Source organism: Rhea pennata, chromosome 1 (genome assembly GCF_028389875.1).
Source record: "Rhea pennata isolate bPtePen1 chromosome 1, bPtePen1.pri, whole genome shotgun sequence".
NCBI lineage: Eukaryota > Metazoa > Chordata > Aves > Rheiformes > Rheidae > Rhea > Rhea pennata.
Genome location: NC_084663.1, coordinates 68,468,058 through 68,486,766, shown reverse-complemented (window position 1 = coordinate 68,486,766; position 18,709 = coordinate 68,468,058). Strand labels below are relative to the sequence as shown.

The following is an 18,709-nucleotide window of genomic DNA, read 5'->3' as shown; positions in this document are numbered from 1 at the left end:
GCATCCAGACAGAACATAAAGGTCATAAACCTCAGAGTTTGTCCAGCTTTCACACAGGCATTGGAAAACTGTCATCCCTCCTGGCTCTCTACTTTCCTTCCACTTTTTTTCTGCTCAGCCCACTCCTCTCTCCTGATGCACCTTACTCATCTCTACTTCTTATTCCTCATGCTCCCTTCAGCTCACCATGTCCCATACTCCACTCTTCTAACTTTGTCCTCCTCCAGCTCTGTCTTTCTCTGGTTTTACTTGTTCTTTTCATTCCCACGGCCTAGCCTTGCTCTAAGCACCCCTCTCACTTCCTACTCCTCCCACTCGCCAGTCTGGTCTCTGTCGCCAACTCTTCAGGCGGAAACCCCGCTGAGCATTTTTCCCACCACACACTCCTCTGATCAGTGCCTCAAGTCGTATGGATTGCACATCATGCACAGGACACTTGGTAGTTGCAATGAGATCTGAACTCCTGCACAAGTTCATTGCTTATTAAGCTGTCCTGTAAGAAGAAATACACTTCCTAGAAGCATGTGGGGACACAGAGAAAAGCGTGTGCCAGACAAAAAAGTCCACAGAGATCCTAGATTTTGACAGTGGGAGTGGCTGAGTTAAGAGTTCTGCACTGTGGCTATTCTTAGCTATGAAAGCAACCTAGAAGCAATTGCAAGAGGAGGAGCCTTCAGCAGAGAACACCGTGTTATAAACAGCTAAAGGCTTTCAAGGGAAAAGGCACTTGCTTGCAGTGCTTTTTTTCCCCCTCTCCTTTGTGGAAGATACATCCCTTGGCACTTTCTCCCATCACCCTTTAGCCCTGCCTAAGAGAGACCAATTCTCCAATCAAAGAGGTCTGAAGGTCACTGGAGGGAAGCACACTCCTTCCCATCCACCACGTCCTCTCCAGCCAAGAACTGGGACAAGTGGAGCTCAGGATTAAAGAGAGCTGTTGTTGCTCAAGCGACTGGAGGAGCCAGGGGCAAGGGGAGGGGATGAAGGCGCTAGGAAGTGTGACTCTGCCCCTACATCAGGGATGACTGAGCTTTGCCAAGTGCACCTCATTCCTACACACTCTGCCAAAGCAGTTCCACTGGAGCTGCTCAAATAACTACCTGAAAGTTAGCAACCATATAAGCAATGGAAAAAGTTGCACATGGTACAGATGTGTCAGAAAACTACCGTGCAATACTACATCCTTACTGCTTTGGTAGTCAAGGAGTGGGAAAAATGAAAGTCCTTTACATCAGCCCAGTCGTATGGCTACCAAGAAGACCTGAGAGCTGCACTGGAAAGAGTCCAAATTTGATCCCTGGTGTAAACATGTGCTACTCCCACTGACAGAGACAGAAGTCATGGTGATCTAAAGCACAGCAGGCTTTGGTGCCAGTTTGTGTTGTGGCTGGTGAAGTTTAAGTTTTAAAGTTCAGATCAGTTCTGTTACCATTTGATTCAGTAAAAATGCTATCAACCATTTAAAGCCTGAATTGAGGAATGTTTTGTGTTTTATGACTTCTGTTTTATGACTTCTGTGTTTGGCAAGTTAGTCTTTTATGCTTTTGTCTAGTGGCTCATCCTGCATCTTTTCATATGTTTAGATCACCATTTGTATCACCGTACTGTATTTTCTCTGACACTGCCTCATCTAGGCTGTGCTGGCCCAGTAAGTCCAGGTCAAATATTTGTAAAATGCAGAAACATGCCATGCTTCATTTCTCACTACCATTTTTCTATACATTGTGCCACTACTGGATGGTTTGAAAGCAATATTTGTAGCAAGCAGATATCTCTTGCTTTTTTTTCCCCCACAGAGGTGGTAATTCTTATCCAGTCTGGTCTCCTTCCCCTTCCCCTATCTGCTCTGATACTTTACCTACCACCAAAATTCAGCTGCCTCCAGGGCAAAAGAAGCAGTAATTTAATAGCTTGGCATTGTTACCAAGGCCAAAGGTGTTGGGCAGAAAAGATGAAATTCTTCTGAATGAAGCACAGGGGCAACACACCTCTAATATTCACTGGAAATCCTCAAAACAAGGCTTAAGAGAAATTTATTTGAGACCCAAGTCTTCCCCTCAGATGTAAATTTCACCTACAATAACAGATATAAAATACAACTACAATGGAAAAAACAGTTGATGGGGTTACAGACTGTAATTGAGCTGAACTGAACTATCAAAACTGTTCAGAAAGGTCTCAGGCACTTACTCATACTTTAAGATGAAACTCATACCCATGCAGTGATCCACCATAAGCCCCGTTTACTTGAGTCTCATTCATGCCATATGTCGCTTCTACGCACAGGACTGATGAGCATCCTTTGTACTCAGGCACTTCCACTTATGGGAAATCCCTCTTTGAGGGGCAATGAAGAGGAAAAAGAATTAGGTATTCTACATATACTCAGAGATAAGTAAAGGAATACCTGGAAGGACTTGATGAAGGTCCAAAGCAGAGTCCGGATGCCCTCCCCTCGGCTCAGGAGCTTCACAAGACGCATCACACGGAAGAGTCGGAAGAAGGTGATTGAGATGCGAGAGTTTTCCTCTGCGTTCTGGAAGCCATTGGCACAGAGGCAGGAGTTACAACAGCACGAGAGGAACAAAGACCCTGGGTCACAGAGAACACTATGCCAAGAGCTCACTGCACTGTTCCTCGTCCTGGGCATGCTCCTGGGTGTTGTGCTGCCCCACCACCTCAGGGACGGACGGATGCTGGCCTGGCCTGCTTTCTCTCCCATGGTAGTGATGCTATTCTACGGCGGCTTTCAAGACCATCAGCATCTCCACTGAAAACACCTGAACTTCTGGTGATCAGAGATTGTTTACGCTCTACTTCCCCCCATCATTAAATTGGTGAGATGCCATTCTCCTTTGATACTGTACTGGAGGAGAAAGATACTTTCTCTTTGAACCTGTATTTGAAGCTACCACATCAGGAACCTCAGTCAGCAGCTCTAGTGAGTCTGGTGCTGCACATCAGATGTGTAGCTGGCTCTGCTGGGAAATAGGAACAGGTCCCAACTCTGCTTTGGTGTGCAAAGTCCTGCATGGGCACGGCATTTGTTGCCCTCAGCTCAGCTGCTAGCGTTTCTTGTATCTCTGAGAGCCCTGCTGCTGCTGTGCTGCTGTGGCTGAGCCTCTGGGTGCTGAGCTCTGGTTGCTAGCTCCCACTGCTCTGCATTTGGGACTTTCACATTTCTCATGACCCCTTTGTATTTCCCACAGTCTGTGCACTGCTTTTTTTTTTTTTTTTTTTTTTTTTTTTTTTTTTTTAATTATTTTGGCTTCATTGCTACTGTTCAGCATGGTATTTTTAAATAGTCTTTTTTTTTGGGGGGGGGCTGTGCTTTTCTCACAGCATCTGCTTAGTCCCTAAGCATTTTCCCCTCGGCCTGTAACCAGCTTTGACATTCCTCAGACTTCACACATGTGAAGGCAACAGTTTCCTGAATGCTGAGATGTCAGCAGGCTTACCTGGGCCTCTGTGAGGAACCTGTTATCTTGCTCGAGGGGATGCAAGGCTCAGAAAATGCAATGTGATTCCCAGGTCATTAACTCCCTAAAATATTGTGTGAAGTCTGTGGAGCACTAGAAGCACTGTGGGAATGTAATCTTCTGCCATACGGGGAGGTAACACTGTTACCTTGCTAGTTGACCTGCTCCTGGAGCAAAGTGCACAGAACCCCCATTTCTATCCCCACCCGCACTGCAAAGTCCAGAGTTTAAGCCCCCAAAGAGCAACGTTTAGGATGAAGAAACAGTGCAGATCACCCCTGCTGTTAACGACTCACCACTGTGTAAACCAAGAGAGAACAGACCCTTTGGATTTCCTGTCAGAGGGCAACAAAAACAGCATGTGCTTGCATTTCTACTTCTTATAAAACCCAAGGCATAGAAACTGCCTGGTTGCATATTTCTGTGATTAAAAGTCAGCATGTGCAGATAAGAATATGTACCTGTGCTGTGTGCTTGCTCCTATTTCCAGCCTGTGCTGTGCAGATTCATGCTCAGCTTTGCTGGGTCCCCAGCTGGGTCTCTGCCCTGCCGCCTGTCAGGCAGCAGCAGTGTTGCACAGTGGGTGTAGCTGTTTGCTGCTGTTCTGTGCACAAGTGAGCTTGACTCTCACAGAAAATACAGCAGTACATTTAACACTTCAGGACTGTACTAGAGCTGCGGTTTGACTATCTATGTGAATCTTTAGTGGGTATGTTGGGTATCTTCCTGCTATATGCAGCAAAGGTTGATGCTAGGCAGCAAAGGTTGATGCTAGCTGCCCATGCAGTAATGAGGAAGGGAAGACTAGGGGTACAGGCTTTGCCAAGGGACAGCCTGAGTGCTCCCTAAATCTAACATCATCCTCTTTTTCCAACTTGGGACCACAGCCTGGGGGCTTCAGTTAATGGGAGGGAGTTGCTCTGAAGGTAAAGGAGAGAATCTGGCCTCTGAGCAACCAAATTATCATGGCATTCAATACCCTCAGAACTACAGTTCTAGTGGGCTGACTATAATGTCACACATCTCTGTCAATCCTTCCTAAAATCCAATACCACTCAAGAGAGTTGAGATCCAAATTTAAAAAATATGTGGATCGCAGTCTTGCTGGAATTGTGCCTAAGAAAAAAGGGTTCACTTACTTTAACTGTCAATGCTCTCATGGGCTTGGCTCTTTGGCTGGCAATGAGCTGGGATACTGGTATGGAAAGGGGTTTTAGCAATGCCTCCGCTTTCCTTGCTGAGAGGAGGCAGGAACTGTAAACAGAAAATTAGCCCTTCTTTCCTGGATGAGACAAAATGTGAGCAGTGGACAAAGCAGAACAAATTCCTTCAATTCCCCGCAACTAACTGGCATCAAACCACTTAGCAGATCTGATGCTGGCCTGAGGGAGCAGGCCTGAGGGAGATTATGTTTTGTTTTAGGACTGGATGGCTACAGATTAGCCAGTGTCTGAGTGACTTTGCTTACTTCCTCCTTGCTTTCATCCAGCCTTTTGATGACATATCTTTGCCAGAGGAGAGATCTTATCCAAAACGGCAATCAAAGATTGGACTTACTGCAACTCTGTTAGGGTAGTGTGGGAACTGCCTTGCACATCAAGACAGCATTGTTTGTGTGCACCATTGCACAGCTTATTCTTAGGTGTGCAAAGTATGAACCCTAAAGTTACAGTGACATCACCTCATCAAAGAGGAGCTGCCGAGTCCTAGTCATTTGTAGTCTGTAAGCTTGGACATGAAGTCACATTGCAAATCCATTCAGTGTCACATTGATCCTGACAGTGTGTTGATAACAAGAAATCTTATCAGTTCTCGTTCTCTCTTGGTGATTCATTAGAAGGCAGAACAACAGTTAACTTGACCAAAGGAAAGCTCAGGATGCACAAGAAATACACATGTGCAGCATATTCACAGCTCACGTGAACACCAGACTCACACCAATACACAACACGGCAGCTTCATGCACAAATAACTAGGCTGGGCTTGGAGAGAGAACTTGTGATCAGGGGGGAAGAGAATAAAGGAGTGTGTTAGAAAAAGTGTCACAGAAGCTGGGAGGGTGGTCTGTATTTTTGGTCTTACCATAGAGGAAGAGCATTGGGTATGTTCAGCTGGCTTTAAAGAAAGGCAGACAGAAATAAGCTGTAATAAGTCTCCAATCAAGAGGCCTAGTAAACTAGGTCCTGGCTAACACAGGAGCATCAAAATGGCAGAAGAGGGCAAATGGCAGTGTGAAAGAAATGCACAAGAGGCTGAGCTCATTCCCTGGGACACACAGGATCAAAAAGTTGGCCATGGCAGAAGTAGGAACAACTCCTATTGAATTTGATGTGAGCTGTACCCACTAATACCATGTGCGAATTTGACCCAGTATCAATGTTAGACATCCTGGAACCCAGGTAGTGGAAGTACTGATACTGTTAAGATGTTCCTGGTATCTCTACTGTCAAGTTCAATACAGGGGCTGAATTACCTCCCCAGCTCAGATCCAGGCCATGTCTGCATAGGGAACAGCCAGCTTCCAGTGCATCAACCTGATTGTAAACCCTTAATAGCCCAATGCTAAAGTAACACTTTCTATTTATATAGCTCCATTCCCTTACAGGTATTTCTCAGTGATTACATTGCTGTTAATAAAACAATGAGTTGGGATAGTGGAATCATGCTCTTGGCAACCCTACAGAAGACACTGCCAGCTGAGGAAAGTGGGTTGGTAAAGTTGTTGTTTAGCTTTCTCTGATTTCACCAAGGTCCCAGTAAAGCCCCAGGGACCTATTGGATATGTCCACTGAGGCCAAGCTGAGCTGAGTTCCAGCCATTCTGGGAACAACTGAATTGCTGCAAACACTGTGGCCTTAGCCATTAATTAACTTCTGGGGGGCTTCTTCCAATACTGAGGTCAATTCAAAAAAAAAAAAAAAAAAAAAAAAAAAAACTAAGGCAAGAAATACCATTAGGCAGAAGAAGCATAATTAAAAATAAATAAAAACAACTTCTCTGGGAGCCCTTCAGTTAAATGGCAGCATAATCCTCTAGGCCTAACCTCTATTACATGCCATATACTCTGTCTGACACTACTTCCTGTGACTACCTTCACAAAGCTGAACTTAATACATTTCCTTTACATTTCCTTTTCCAGTGGTAGAATTCCCTTCTAGTGCAATGCAGGACTCCTGCAGTGCGTTCCTGCTCTCCAAGCACACTGCACTAACAAAACTGGCATTGTATTTTGCCATTACCTCAATAAAAACTGTATTTTGGATGCCAGGTTTATTTGGTGACACATACAAATGAAATAAAACCACCACCCAAGCTACACCTAATCATATATTATTGTTTTGGGTTAACTGATTGGTTTGACATTGTCAGTGCTCATTGCTTTTTTACTCCTCTTTCACATGTTTTGTCTCATGTTTTCAGTTTACATACAGGCAAAATATGGCTTGAATATCAAATAAGGAAGCGGTGCCCACAGAGATATTTCTTACCGATCAGGTGTAAATTTTGATTTCATGTTACTGGGCAAACCTCTCCTTTCCAATAGTGACTTTCCCTGTTCCACCCCTTCCACCTTCTATCAGCTTGGCAAATCATCTTTTTCTAATAATAGGAGAAAGCCTCAACCTGCTAGTTGCTGCATTCCTGGAAGAAGGTACAAAGCACCTGCGATTTGACTGAAGGTACCCAGAAAATTTTCAGCACCTTTCAGGATTCTGCATCCTTCCTTGGTGGCAATGCGAGTGCATCTCAGTGCAGTCCTGACTGACTGACTGTCTGAGGAAGTGTTGTAAGTTACTCTGGAATACTGTAACTTAATTGTCATTTTGTTATCCTTAACATTTCAGCTGAAAGTGAGGAAAATAGTAGTGTAATAGAGTAAAAAATTCTGTATAAAAGATGCAACTATATAAGGAGTTAAGACTGCACTGTTGAAATGGAAGGCTCAGTTTTGAGGAGTTGGCAAGGTATTAAAAAACTATGAACCACACGTTCTGAGTATCTTCTGCACTGCTAAGAAAACAGAGGTTCTCTGACTCCTCTCTCATTCCCCTAACTGTCCTATGTTTTAAGATGGGGTCAAATATGAAGTAAATTATATTAGTAACTACAACAAAAGCTCAAAAGCAGCATAGGAGAGTTTCTGTTAATGCTGGCAGGTGATATTTGTATAGACTCTGGCACAGTAGACTGATGCTCCTGATATGCTTGTGCTCATACAGTATGGGTATATAAGGGGGAGATGGTGAACTACCTCCACAAGGGTTTGAGAGAGGAGCCAAATTCCACCATTTTCCACTAGTGCCAAACAGCCACCAAATGGACTGAGCACAGATATCTGAGAACTTGTTAAGACTTTCAGCAGTGGCCATTCCTAAGTATACTGTAGAGAGAAAGACTGCTAGCTTTTTGAGAACCTTTAACCCTGCAAGCGATGCAGCTACACCAATTTTAGTACAAGGGCAGGCACTGGGCACCCAAGAACATAATAGTCAAGTCAGTTCATAGGAAAGGAAATCATGGTGATAGGTACTTGGAATTAAAGCCAGTGTCTTATTCCCATCTAAACTGGACAGGATTTATTTTCTACAAATCTCAGAACAATGTACAAAAGCAAATCTTCATCTGTATAATATATTTGAAAAGCCTTTTTGAGAAATAACACCACTTAAGAGAAAAAGGCATAGGGTTTACTCTCTAAAACTTACAGCTATCTCTCCCAATGTTTGTGGTCTAACCTTCAAAGGAACTTCAGCTATTCCACTGTGTTCCTGTCACTTGGTACACAAGTAACATCCACATAATTGAATGAGAAAAGGCAACAACAGTAATAGATCAAACAAGAGATAATGCCCTGAGCAACTTCAATTGTAGAGAAAAGGGACCCAAAGTGACTGGATCACAAACAAGTCCAGGCACATGTAAGAACAATATAAAAAAGGACCTCCAGGTTGAGAGTGGGAAGAGAAGTATCTGAGACAAGTGCCTTTCTGCCTACTCAACACTCAACATGGACAAGTGCAAGGGAACTACTTAGACCATTTTTTTTTCTTTTTCTTGATATTACCATATTTAAAGAGGTAACAGAGATGTTAGGAAGCAGAAGAGGTCAAGAAGAGAAAAAGGTACTGAAAGCCAGAACAAAAATTCAGTAGGTAAAATGCTGAGGGAATTTTGAAGCATGTCTGGAAAGCTCTTCATAATATTGTTGCCCACATGTACCTTATTTTAATGTTGTTCTAAGTGTGTGTCAAAATGCCAGTCTTTTGTATCGTCACACTGCTTGAGCTGCTGCTAACCTGTGCATGTCCTTATGGCCCCTGCAGATACAAAAATGAAAGGCATGGCTTATGCCAATCAATAATTCAGGATCCTGAGTGGGGATGACTCTAGAAAAGAAGAGAGCGTCGCAGAAGATAGGCTTAAAATCTCAGTGGCTACAACATCAAATAAGGTAACTGATAGTTCTGTTTTCCTGGTAATCCTGTTGTCTGTGTAATCAATAAGAAGAGCTCCCCCTGTGTAGGTGGGAGTAAGGCTTTCTGGTGGCTGTTAGCAAAGAACATACCACATCCAGGTGAATTCATGGAGCATCAGAGTCTTCTGAATAGCCATCCTGACTGACATATTAAACTTGGCATCTAATCTTACATTAAAGTCATGGAAATAATGGTTCACAGAGGTAAGAGGATTATTATGTTTAGGGGCTTTCCAAACACTGAATGCTTGGTAAGCTAAGAGAGGATAAAATTTGCACCCCAGGAAAACCAATTTCAATGTTTCAATGGCGATATGTAACAGTCAACATCATAGCATGCTGATGACTTAACATAATCCATTCTGAAATTCTTCATAGGTGATAGCTTGGCTTCTCAGAGCTGTAACAACAGAAGCTAAAACACAAGCATAAAGACTAAAGGACTTTGTACTGTCCCCGTAGAATTGAAGTCCCTTGAAATATCCATGGCTTAGAATATCTTCTGGATAGATAAATATGTGGAGGAAAATAATAAGCTGAATTAACAGATTTAAATGAAAGTTTCAGTAGAAAAGTCCTGAGGAGAGATAAGAGTCCTACACAGTCCTTGTGGAATGCTGGAGATGGAGGAGTACGTTGAGAGGTTTGAGTCCCCTGAGATTTTTGGCTGGTTGACTGACAACTACAAGGGCCATCCAGAGAAACAGCACCAAAAAATGTCTGAAGTGGAGCTCAATTAGGTTTGTACAGCACAAACTGAATTAATACATTCAAAGACGTTCCTTAACTACTGCTAGGTATTTTTCAATACTTTCAGAAGCTTGACTACCATTGAGATGTCAGTACCAGCAGGTACTATTCCCATTACCATCAGTGCAGATGCTAGTGACTTTTTACACCACGGAAAACAGTGTAATATGTTGAGTTCAGTTCCTACAGTGGATTCAGTCTGTGCTATGAAGTCCACATAGTTTTCTCCCCCACCTTTGAGGATTAAAACTTCCTTTCTGATAGTTTTTAACTTTCTATCAAGATTTCTTCTATTTGTAGGGAGAAACCTTTTTGAAGCACCCTGTGAGACAGAATCTAATTTTAAAGTTGCAGAGAACTTGAGCATGGTTTGATCTGGGGAATCTGTAAGCAGCTGAATATAGAGAGTTACTGTCGTCTTTGTTAGTCAGAGTTGTCTCAGTCAATGCAGTCCTACAATGACAGTCTTCTAATTTTGCCTAATAGCCTAGACTTGAGATGGGAGGAAATCTGTGTCTGAGACTTTGGCACAGTGATATGAGAGAGCTTCTTCACGTATTTCTCGTGAGAACAAATGGTTAGATGCTTACATTGCTGTTCATGATAAATGATTTCTAATTGTATTTCTCAAATAACTACATGGCTTGTAGAAGAAGCTTTTCAAAGACCACTTGCAGTAGTTGGTTATTCGTGATGGCTGTCTGCTAATAATGTTGTTTGATTGTTGTTGACACCTGGGAAATGAAAAGCTACAGATGAAAATGCTGTATTTGTTGGAAACTTCTCCATTGATCTGTTAGCTTTATAACATGGGTTATGGGTGACATATTCATCTTGTGCTATTTTATACTCCTTGCAGGAAAGATGTTCCTGAGAATCCGCATTGTGGAGTTCACTTGAGCAGATTGCAGTGCTGTGTTGTTCATTTGCAATTCTAGGATGTCGGTTGTTTTGAGCAAAAGTTATTTGTATACAGAAGTCCTCTAAGAGTCCTGCCTACTTTGCTCATACTGCATCTCTAACTTTCTTGGATACAAAATGAATCAGAGGGATAGAAGGAGACATTTTGGGGAAATGATCATGTCTTACCAACATAGGTAATATCTTGAGAGGAATTAAAAGCAGTTTCATTAAGGGACACCTGGAAGGCAACAGTGATTTAAATTTGTTGCTGCAGGGAGTGAGAAAGAACTCAACGATTGTATCAGCTGCTTGGCCACTTACAGCTTGACTGGATGCAGAGAGCACATATAGGGCAACTGTAAGCCAACACCACCACTATTCTGAAGATTTTTGTTTTACACATGTGGGTCACACACAAGCTGGAGTGGGATCTCCAAGGATATGAGCTTCAAGAAGAATGAAAATTTACCAGAGTATAGGACAGAGAGAGATTTAGAATTTATCAATGTCATGAAGACATGGTAAGAGAAAAAACACTAGACTTCCTGTTGCATTTGTAGTGTCAAAAGGCTGAAGTGACTTCTGGAGGCTAACAGAAGTTTTTGTGGAGAGCTAGAAAAAGTCAGGGCTTCAAATCAACCTGGCTGCTGCCATTACACTAGGGAGTTACCACAACCCCTCTAGAGTCATCTCTCTGCCACTGCTGCATGTGGTTTTAATCACAAGTACTCTAGAGATAATCCACCTGCCACTGAAGTTTGTGAAATTATTGTAAGATCAGGCAAAAAAGTATCTGGTATTCCTCTGTGCAGGAACACTACTGGATTGCCAAAAGCATAATTCTCAATTACTACAACCTTACAGTGAAACCAAATTATTAAAATTAAAAAAAAAACAAACAGGCAAGGTGCTAAATCTCTGCATTCTTCCATTAAGAGTACAGTTCTTTGAGAATTTCTGGGCATATTTTGAATAAAACTAGCCAGAATTATATTCTCTGCCATAAAAATATTTTCTATTGGAAGAATGCTAACATTGAAAGTGAAATGTTCTGTAGAAACATGCCAATTTTGGAAAAAAAGTGTTTCTGAAATGTTAGTAAGATTGAAATCTCATATTTTGTCCTGTTTGTAATAACATATTTCAACTTGAGCTTTCATTTCAGTTAGAAACGTTACATACCTACGAAAAATCACTCCCAGAATGAATTGTTTTTAGTTTACTAAGACAAATGTTTTGATTTTCCCCAAACGATTTCTGTTGGAATGATCTTTTACTGGAAATTTTGCAATTTTTAATTTTTATTCTATTTTAAAGGAGGAAAATCTTTCAGAATTTCAGGGAGCCTTTGTGGAACAAAAATTCAAGCCTCCCCACAGCTCCAATTTTGTGTGAAGCACTAGAGTTTTTCTGGATCATTTTCATAAACTGAGGTTTGTTTTTAGTGTCTGTTAGAAAGGGACATTCCTTTCACAAGACAGGGAATCAAGGTGTATGATGCTGCCTTTACTGAGGCAAATGCTGACTATTGCTGTTCTCCCTGTGGTTCAATGGAACATGCTAATCTTCAGACAGCTCTGCAGAAGAAAGCACTTGTACTATGGAACTAAATAATTATTTGGTGTAGTATGGGGAATTAGGGAAAAGTGTGAACAATTGACACCTGTAATTAAGTTTATCATTACAATCCTGCCAGCACTAATTAATGTGTGTCATTATATATTAATATAAGTGCCAGCTCATGCAGTTGCAATATATATATACATATATATGTATATATATATAATATATATTTTTTTTTTTCACATAGATTCCGCATGAGCTCAGATACTTGGGGAAATATTAGCATACCCATACGCAACAAAAACCTATTTTGGATACAGTTAAAAAGGTCAAAGTAACTTTTACAGCAAATGAATCTCATACTTTTTTTCCCCTTCATTTCCTATGTATGCTAAGATTTTTAAATTCCAGAGCTTGCTTTTCTAATTAGCTTCAAATATGCAAATCATACCAATTTGAATAGCTTATTAATTAATTTCACATATATATCTCCATGAATTTTCAGATAGTAATCTTATAATTCCATGTGCTTAAGGTAAATATAAGGGAAGTCAATTGCTTTAATTCGGTTATGCAAATTACCTTAGATTGACAATTACTGGACAGTTAATGAGAGTCACTTTTTATATAGCTCAAAGCTGTATTTTTTTCATGACTTTCAGAGGAAAAGTAGAACAATTGGGAAAGTATGTCTATGCAAATTATTCTTAATTTTCAGGATGTTTTAATAATTCTTCTCATTAGCTCTGGGTAAATGATGACTTCAAGTTTTATGGTAATGAAACCCGGGTGTTCCTGAGAAACAAGTAGATACTAAATGCTATCAGAGATGCAGTGCTCATCTCCGCTGTACAAGGAGTGGTCTGACTCAGAGGGCCAGGTGCAGGCTTGCCTCTGTGTTACTGTTTATTTTTTGAGGGACAGGTAGCAAAAGAAAACCTTAGCACATCTGGATAGGAAGGTCTGAAAATAAACCAAACCATGAAAATAAATGTTGAAATGCCAGCTCCGTGCAGAATTTCTGTTCATATTAAGGGTTTTCTATTTTGAGTATGAGGTGAGGAGAGATCTTGCTGATTTGAATACCTCTGCCAGAAGCCATGTGCGACAGTGCTGACTATTTTGCATTTAATTTGCCTTTTTTCCTGACCAGTTCTTGATCCAGGGGACAAGGGTTCCCAAAGGAGGTAATCAGGTTGTCCCAGCCCAGAACAGATTAAGGGGATGACCCAGGAAGCTGAGTAGACCACTAAGCAAGGCGGAGACAGTGCAAGTCTTAAGAGTTCCCAGGTCTTCATTATCCTCCATGCCTAATAGCCTCCTCGTTGTTTATAAGTAGTTCAAAGGGTTTCACTCTTTTTTCAATGGTAGAATTAATATGGCTTTTAAATACCAAACCTAGCAGTGTAGTTAGCACTGTGATGGAAAGAGGAGTCTTCTGTTTCTCTAACTTTTTAGGAAGATTTATCTTCTCTCTTACATTGATCATTTCTTCTTTCTCTCCGCTAGTTTTTTTTTCAATTGCCCAGGAGGCAGGAAAATCTATGAAGCTGGTTTTCCAAACAGAGCACAGCTTGGTTCTGACTTTGACTCATTCCTGGCAACAAAGCTTTTCATATTCAGGTCTTATCACATTCAAAACATCTAAATACATCTATCATCTTGACTTCTTATCTGTAGTAGTGCTGTGAAAGCACTGTTGCTCTGGTGGGCTGCATGTAGAGAAAATAGTATCTGACATAACTTGGCTTGTTAAAGTTCTTGTTTATTAGGATGATGCCTGTGATTTTTATCTTGAAGTAAAAAAGAAGACTTCAAAGCCTTCATACCAGTCTTGGTTTCTTTAAAGACATGTTGTTGTGTGCTGCATAAGGCGTAGCTTCTAAGAAGTATCCACTCCATTCCTCATATCATCCCATGGCCTGTCTTGGAAGGGGTAATGGCAGCAGAGTTCTCTAAGCTGAATTTCCTGAGCCATAGGTAGGCGGGACTTTTCCATGTCTCCAATGCATTGCAATATTCCATTAGAATCACAGAATCACAGAATGGGGAAGGTTGGAAGGGACCTCCGGAGATCATCTAGTCCAACCTCTCTGCTCAGCAGGGTCACCTACAGCATGTTAGATGGGGTTGCGTCCAGGCGGGCCTTGAAGATCTCCAGAGAAGGAGACTCCACAGCCTCTCTGGGCAACCTGGTCCAGTGCTCCGTCACTCTCACAGTGAAGAAATTCCTCCTCATGTGCAGGCAGAACTTCCTGTGCTTCAGTTTCTGCCCATTGCCTCTTCTCCTGTCACACGGGACAACTGAAAAGAGTTTGTCCCCGTCCCCTTGACACCCCTCCCTCCAGGCACTTATACACATTGATAAGATCCCCCCTCAGTCTTCTCTTCCCCAGGCTGAAGAGGCCCAGCTCTCGCAGCCATTCCTCAGAGGGCAGATGCTCCAGCCCTCTGATCACCTTTGTAGCCCTACGCTGGACTCTCTCCAGTAGCTCCATGTCTCTCTTGTACTGAGGGGGTGAGTGAAATCAGCTGGCTTCATATTCCATGAAGACTAATGATTTGAGGAACTAAGCAAAGTCCTGGAAGCATGTTATTCTATCATGGCTGTGCTTTGTCAGTGGTGCCTTGAGCATTTGAGTAATTTCTTCCACAGCTATTTGTTAATTGGCTGATAGGATTGCAAAGTGTAGGAAGAGAAGAAGGAAGAAGAATGAAGAACAGATTGAACCTTGATGCCTTGATGCCATCGGTGTCAGTAGTTGCTCTGGGGAGCCTCACTTGTATAGAACCAAAAGGAGGCCAGGGAACTTTGGACCTTGAAAGACTTCATCTATGAAGAGCTTTACTGGGCAGCTCAGCAGGGTTTACTGAAATGTGGTTGGCAGGAGTATATGAATCCACAAGGACCCTTCAGTAGCATCTTTGCAGCACCTGCATAATCGATGGGGAATTACACTGCCAGAGTTAAGGCCAGAAGCAGGCCTATCATTTGCAAAAAGATACTCACTTCTCAGTATGGTAGCTCTTCTGGGCATTAATGGAGCCAGACGGAGAGTAGACCATGAGCAGGTTTTTTCCAGAGATGAAGGCAGTTCAAAGATTCTGCCGTGTCATCAAGATCCTTCCTCTGGCCAGCCCAAAGGCTCTGGGGCAGGGTGAAGAAGAGTGAGCTGTACTATGCTTTGACAAAGGTGCTGGAAGAAACTGCTCATCCCACTCAAATCAGAAAAAAGCCGAACCCACCTTTTTTCAAATGCAACAGGATTGTGTATTGCAAAGGACTTGGGATACAGGTGAAATAGCTGTCAGTCAATATACTCAAAATACTCAACAGACCTCTTTCCAAGAATAAATGATTACTGATTTGATGTTTTCTTTAGTAAAAAAAAAGAAAGAAGTTGGATGGTTTGGATGAAATAGAATACTTGCTGCATGTAATTCAGTATATTCAAGTACAGGCAATTCAGTATATTCAAGTACAGCTCAAAATTCCTAGCTCTAAATATCAATTTGTTTTAGTGCTTTCCCATTAACAAGTGTTTCCTAATAGCTGAGGCATTTTTGCCTTCATGTCAGTTCAACTTAGGAAAAGATGTCACTTTTTTCCCAGTCACTCAGACAAGGCTTAGCAGACAGCACTGCTGACTGCTATCTCCCAGTTTAAAAGTGGGTATTGAGACAAAGACCAGACAACGTGACCAGCTGGGGTATCCCACTGCTCTGTGCTGTAGTCAATTTTACTAACAGTGTCTAGCCAGACCCACATTTTTGGCTATCAATCTTCTGACAATCAGAAGCAATCCAGTTTCTACAGCCAAATCATCCGGATTGAGCTGGGAACGGCTTGGATTTAGCAGATGTCTAAGGAGATACATGGAACAGAATTCATTTTGTTGGCATTTTGTGCTCAACAATCCCATGAGGAACAGACCAGTCATGAAAGGTAAGAGCACAGCAATTTTAAAAGCAATTGTCTAGTGAGAAAAAAAAAATACGTTTGCCTTGTTAGTAAATATGAGGCTGGGTTGGGGTGGGAGCTGAGAGTGCTAAAAGAATATGCTTTATTGCCTATATTAGAAAGGGTAAAACTAGTTACTATTTGTTTACCTTTGATTATACACCTGGCTGGGAGACCACATTCTCTTTCCTAGCAGCAAAAACATAAACAAGGCTTTATCTAATGGGAATCTTTGGAGTTCCTTTTAGTCTGTGCATTTGGGTTGGCAGAATGGTACCCATCACCATGCTGAATTTTTGCTGCTTAGTGCCTGGTACTAAAACCTTCATAAGGCGGGAAAAAGACTTTTCCCTTGGCTGACAATATCTTAACTGAAGAAAGAATTGATAAATCACTGATAGAGTAGGTAGAGGGGAGCTAGCCATTGCCTTGCTGAAAACTATTGCCAGTCCTCCTTGAAAGCCTGCGAAATATGAGCTCTACTGCACAAGATTTCAGCAAAATTTGGGGAAAGTAACTAGAGATAAGCTGATGGAGGAAAAGAGAAAATTAAAGAGAAAAACAAGTAAAATACTTGTGCATGTCTTTCACTTTCTTCTTTTCCATCACCTTTATTGCGTTCATTGTAACTGACAGTACAGTTTGTAGCCAGTTAGCAGATCTCTAGCTATGCATAATAGTAAGGTACGGTGCACACATGGGGTTTTAGAGGACTGAGGTTAAAAGCTGTTGCAATTTGGATGAAAAACAGAAGCTTTTTACAGCAAAACTGAATTAGCGAAGTACAGGGGATTGTGTACCCTCTACTACTGCAATCAGTATGTGTGGAACAGTGACACTGGAAAATTCCTTGAACATTCTAAGCAAAGTAAGTCCTACAAAAAGGAGAATTAAATGCCAGAAAATATTTTTCATTGCTTCAGGGAATGGAGTTGAATGACATAACTAGCTGAGCACCTTTGAAATCAGCTGAGCACCTTTTTGAACATCTAACTTTATGGTGCTTGGGGAGCTATCGTTAATTAATGCTTACATTAAGAGAGCATCCAAGGAATCAGAGTCACAGATTTTCTACGGATTCATAAAAAGATACAATCTCTATTACAGTTCAGGGAAGTTAAAAGAAGTTTTTGCTATGCAAAAGGAATGATTTATCCTGGCTAGCAAACCAATGGAAAATGTAACTAGCTTGGGTTAGTTTTAATGTTTTTTATTTTGAAGATTTTAACTAGCTTTGAGGAAAAACATGTTGACATTAAAATAAAAATGAAATATAACTGTATTATTTCTCAAACGTTGGTGCCTGAGAATTGTAACTTATTTTTTTAAAGTGATGTGACAAAAAAAGACAAGTTAAATATTGATCAGAAAACCTAAAAGTAACTTTTTAAAGATCTCCTTGTACTTAAATATATATGCCATACACATATTTCACCATTGAATAGACACAGGACAAGGCCTGTAGTACTTAGTGTTCCCACTATTAGCTAGTATTGTTATTGTAACAAGAATTTATAGCTCAATAGGCAGTCAGGACTCCTGCCCTAAAAACCTTAAAACACACAGAGGTTTTGGGCACAGGAAAGCCTGTGGTAATTAAAAGCACAATCCAGTTCACAGTACAGTCAATGAGACAATGTGTCCCACCATTTTAAAGAGAGCTTTAAATATTTTTTACTCTGAAGGATTCCAGGCAAGTTTCTGCATCAGGTCATATAGATACAGAGCTATATAACTTCATTCTTCTTACCTTTCATTTTACTGCTTTTATATTTAGGTTATAAGTGTCTTTTTCTCCTGGAGGCTGTATCTTCCTTTTCTCATGTGTTAATTAACTACCATGTCTGTGATTAGATTTACTCAGTAAGGCAAATTTATCTTTATCTTGCTCTTAAATCTCCCCTGCATTAAAATACATTGTGATTATTCCATGCATCTGGAATAATATCTGAAGCCAAGTGTAACACATAGTTTTGTGGAAATCGCAACACTGAGGCATTTCCTCAAAACTGTGTAATAAAGACAGTCTTTCCATGTTTTTTTCCCCATGCAGACCACAAACTTTATTCTTATGGTGCATTGCGAATATTACTAGTCATCAGTAATAGCTCACACGCTCAGGTAAACTGGGAAAGGAGTCACTGGCATTCACTGCTCCCTTTTTGCAAAAAATACATTTTTTTCCTGTTTGTCCACATTTCACATAGATTTCCTTACTAAAGAAGCTGTGTAGTTATCAAAAACATTCCTTTGAATGGGTAAATCATATTATGCATTCTGGAAATGCACTCAGAATACCAACACTTTTTAAATCAAAAGAGAAAAAAAGAAGAGGCCCCATCTTCATGACCAATAATACGTAAATAAAAATGAAAATAGCCCTGTTCAAACATGGTTGTGGTCAAATAGTCTTAGCATATGTCCTTCTCATCAATACAGCATGAAAAGCACACACATGAATTGTTGATTAACCATGACAGGCATCAAATTTAAATAGATCTAAGCATAGTTTGGGGAAGAGTTGAGGGCTGCTTTCCCAATGTTCACAAAATAAACCATGGAGCACTATCATTTGCT

General features: G+C 41.1%; 1 protein-coding gene across 2 annotated transcripts in view; it reads right to left on the bottom strand.

Annotated features, from left to right (window-relative positions):
- The window catches only part of CACNA1C (calcium voltage-gated channel subunit alpha1 C), a 495,695-nt gene that overhangs the window by 33,632 nt on the left and 443,354 nt on the right, over nt 1-18,709 (bottom strand). For both annotated transcript variants that reach the window (XM_062590597.1, XM_062590591.1), the window contains 2 exons: nt 5,562-5,594; nt 2,408-2,536 (listed from right to left, as the gene is read on the bottom strand). In XM_062590597.1, coding sequence (XP_062446581.1) covers nt 2,408-2,536; nt 5,562-5,594 — 162 coding nt within the window. The remainder of the gene's footprint in view (nt 1-2,407; nt 2,537-5,561; nt 5,595-18,709) is intronic.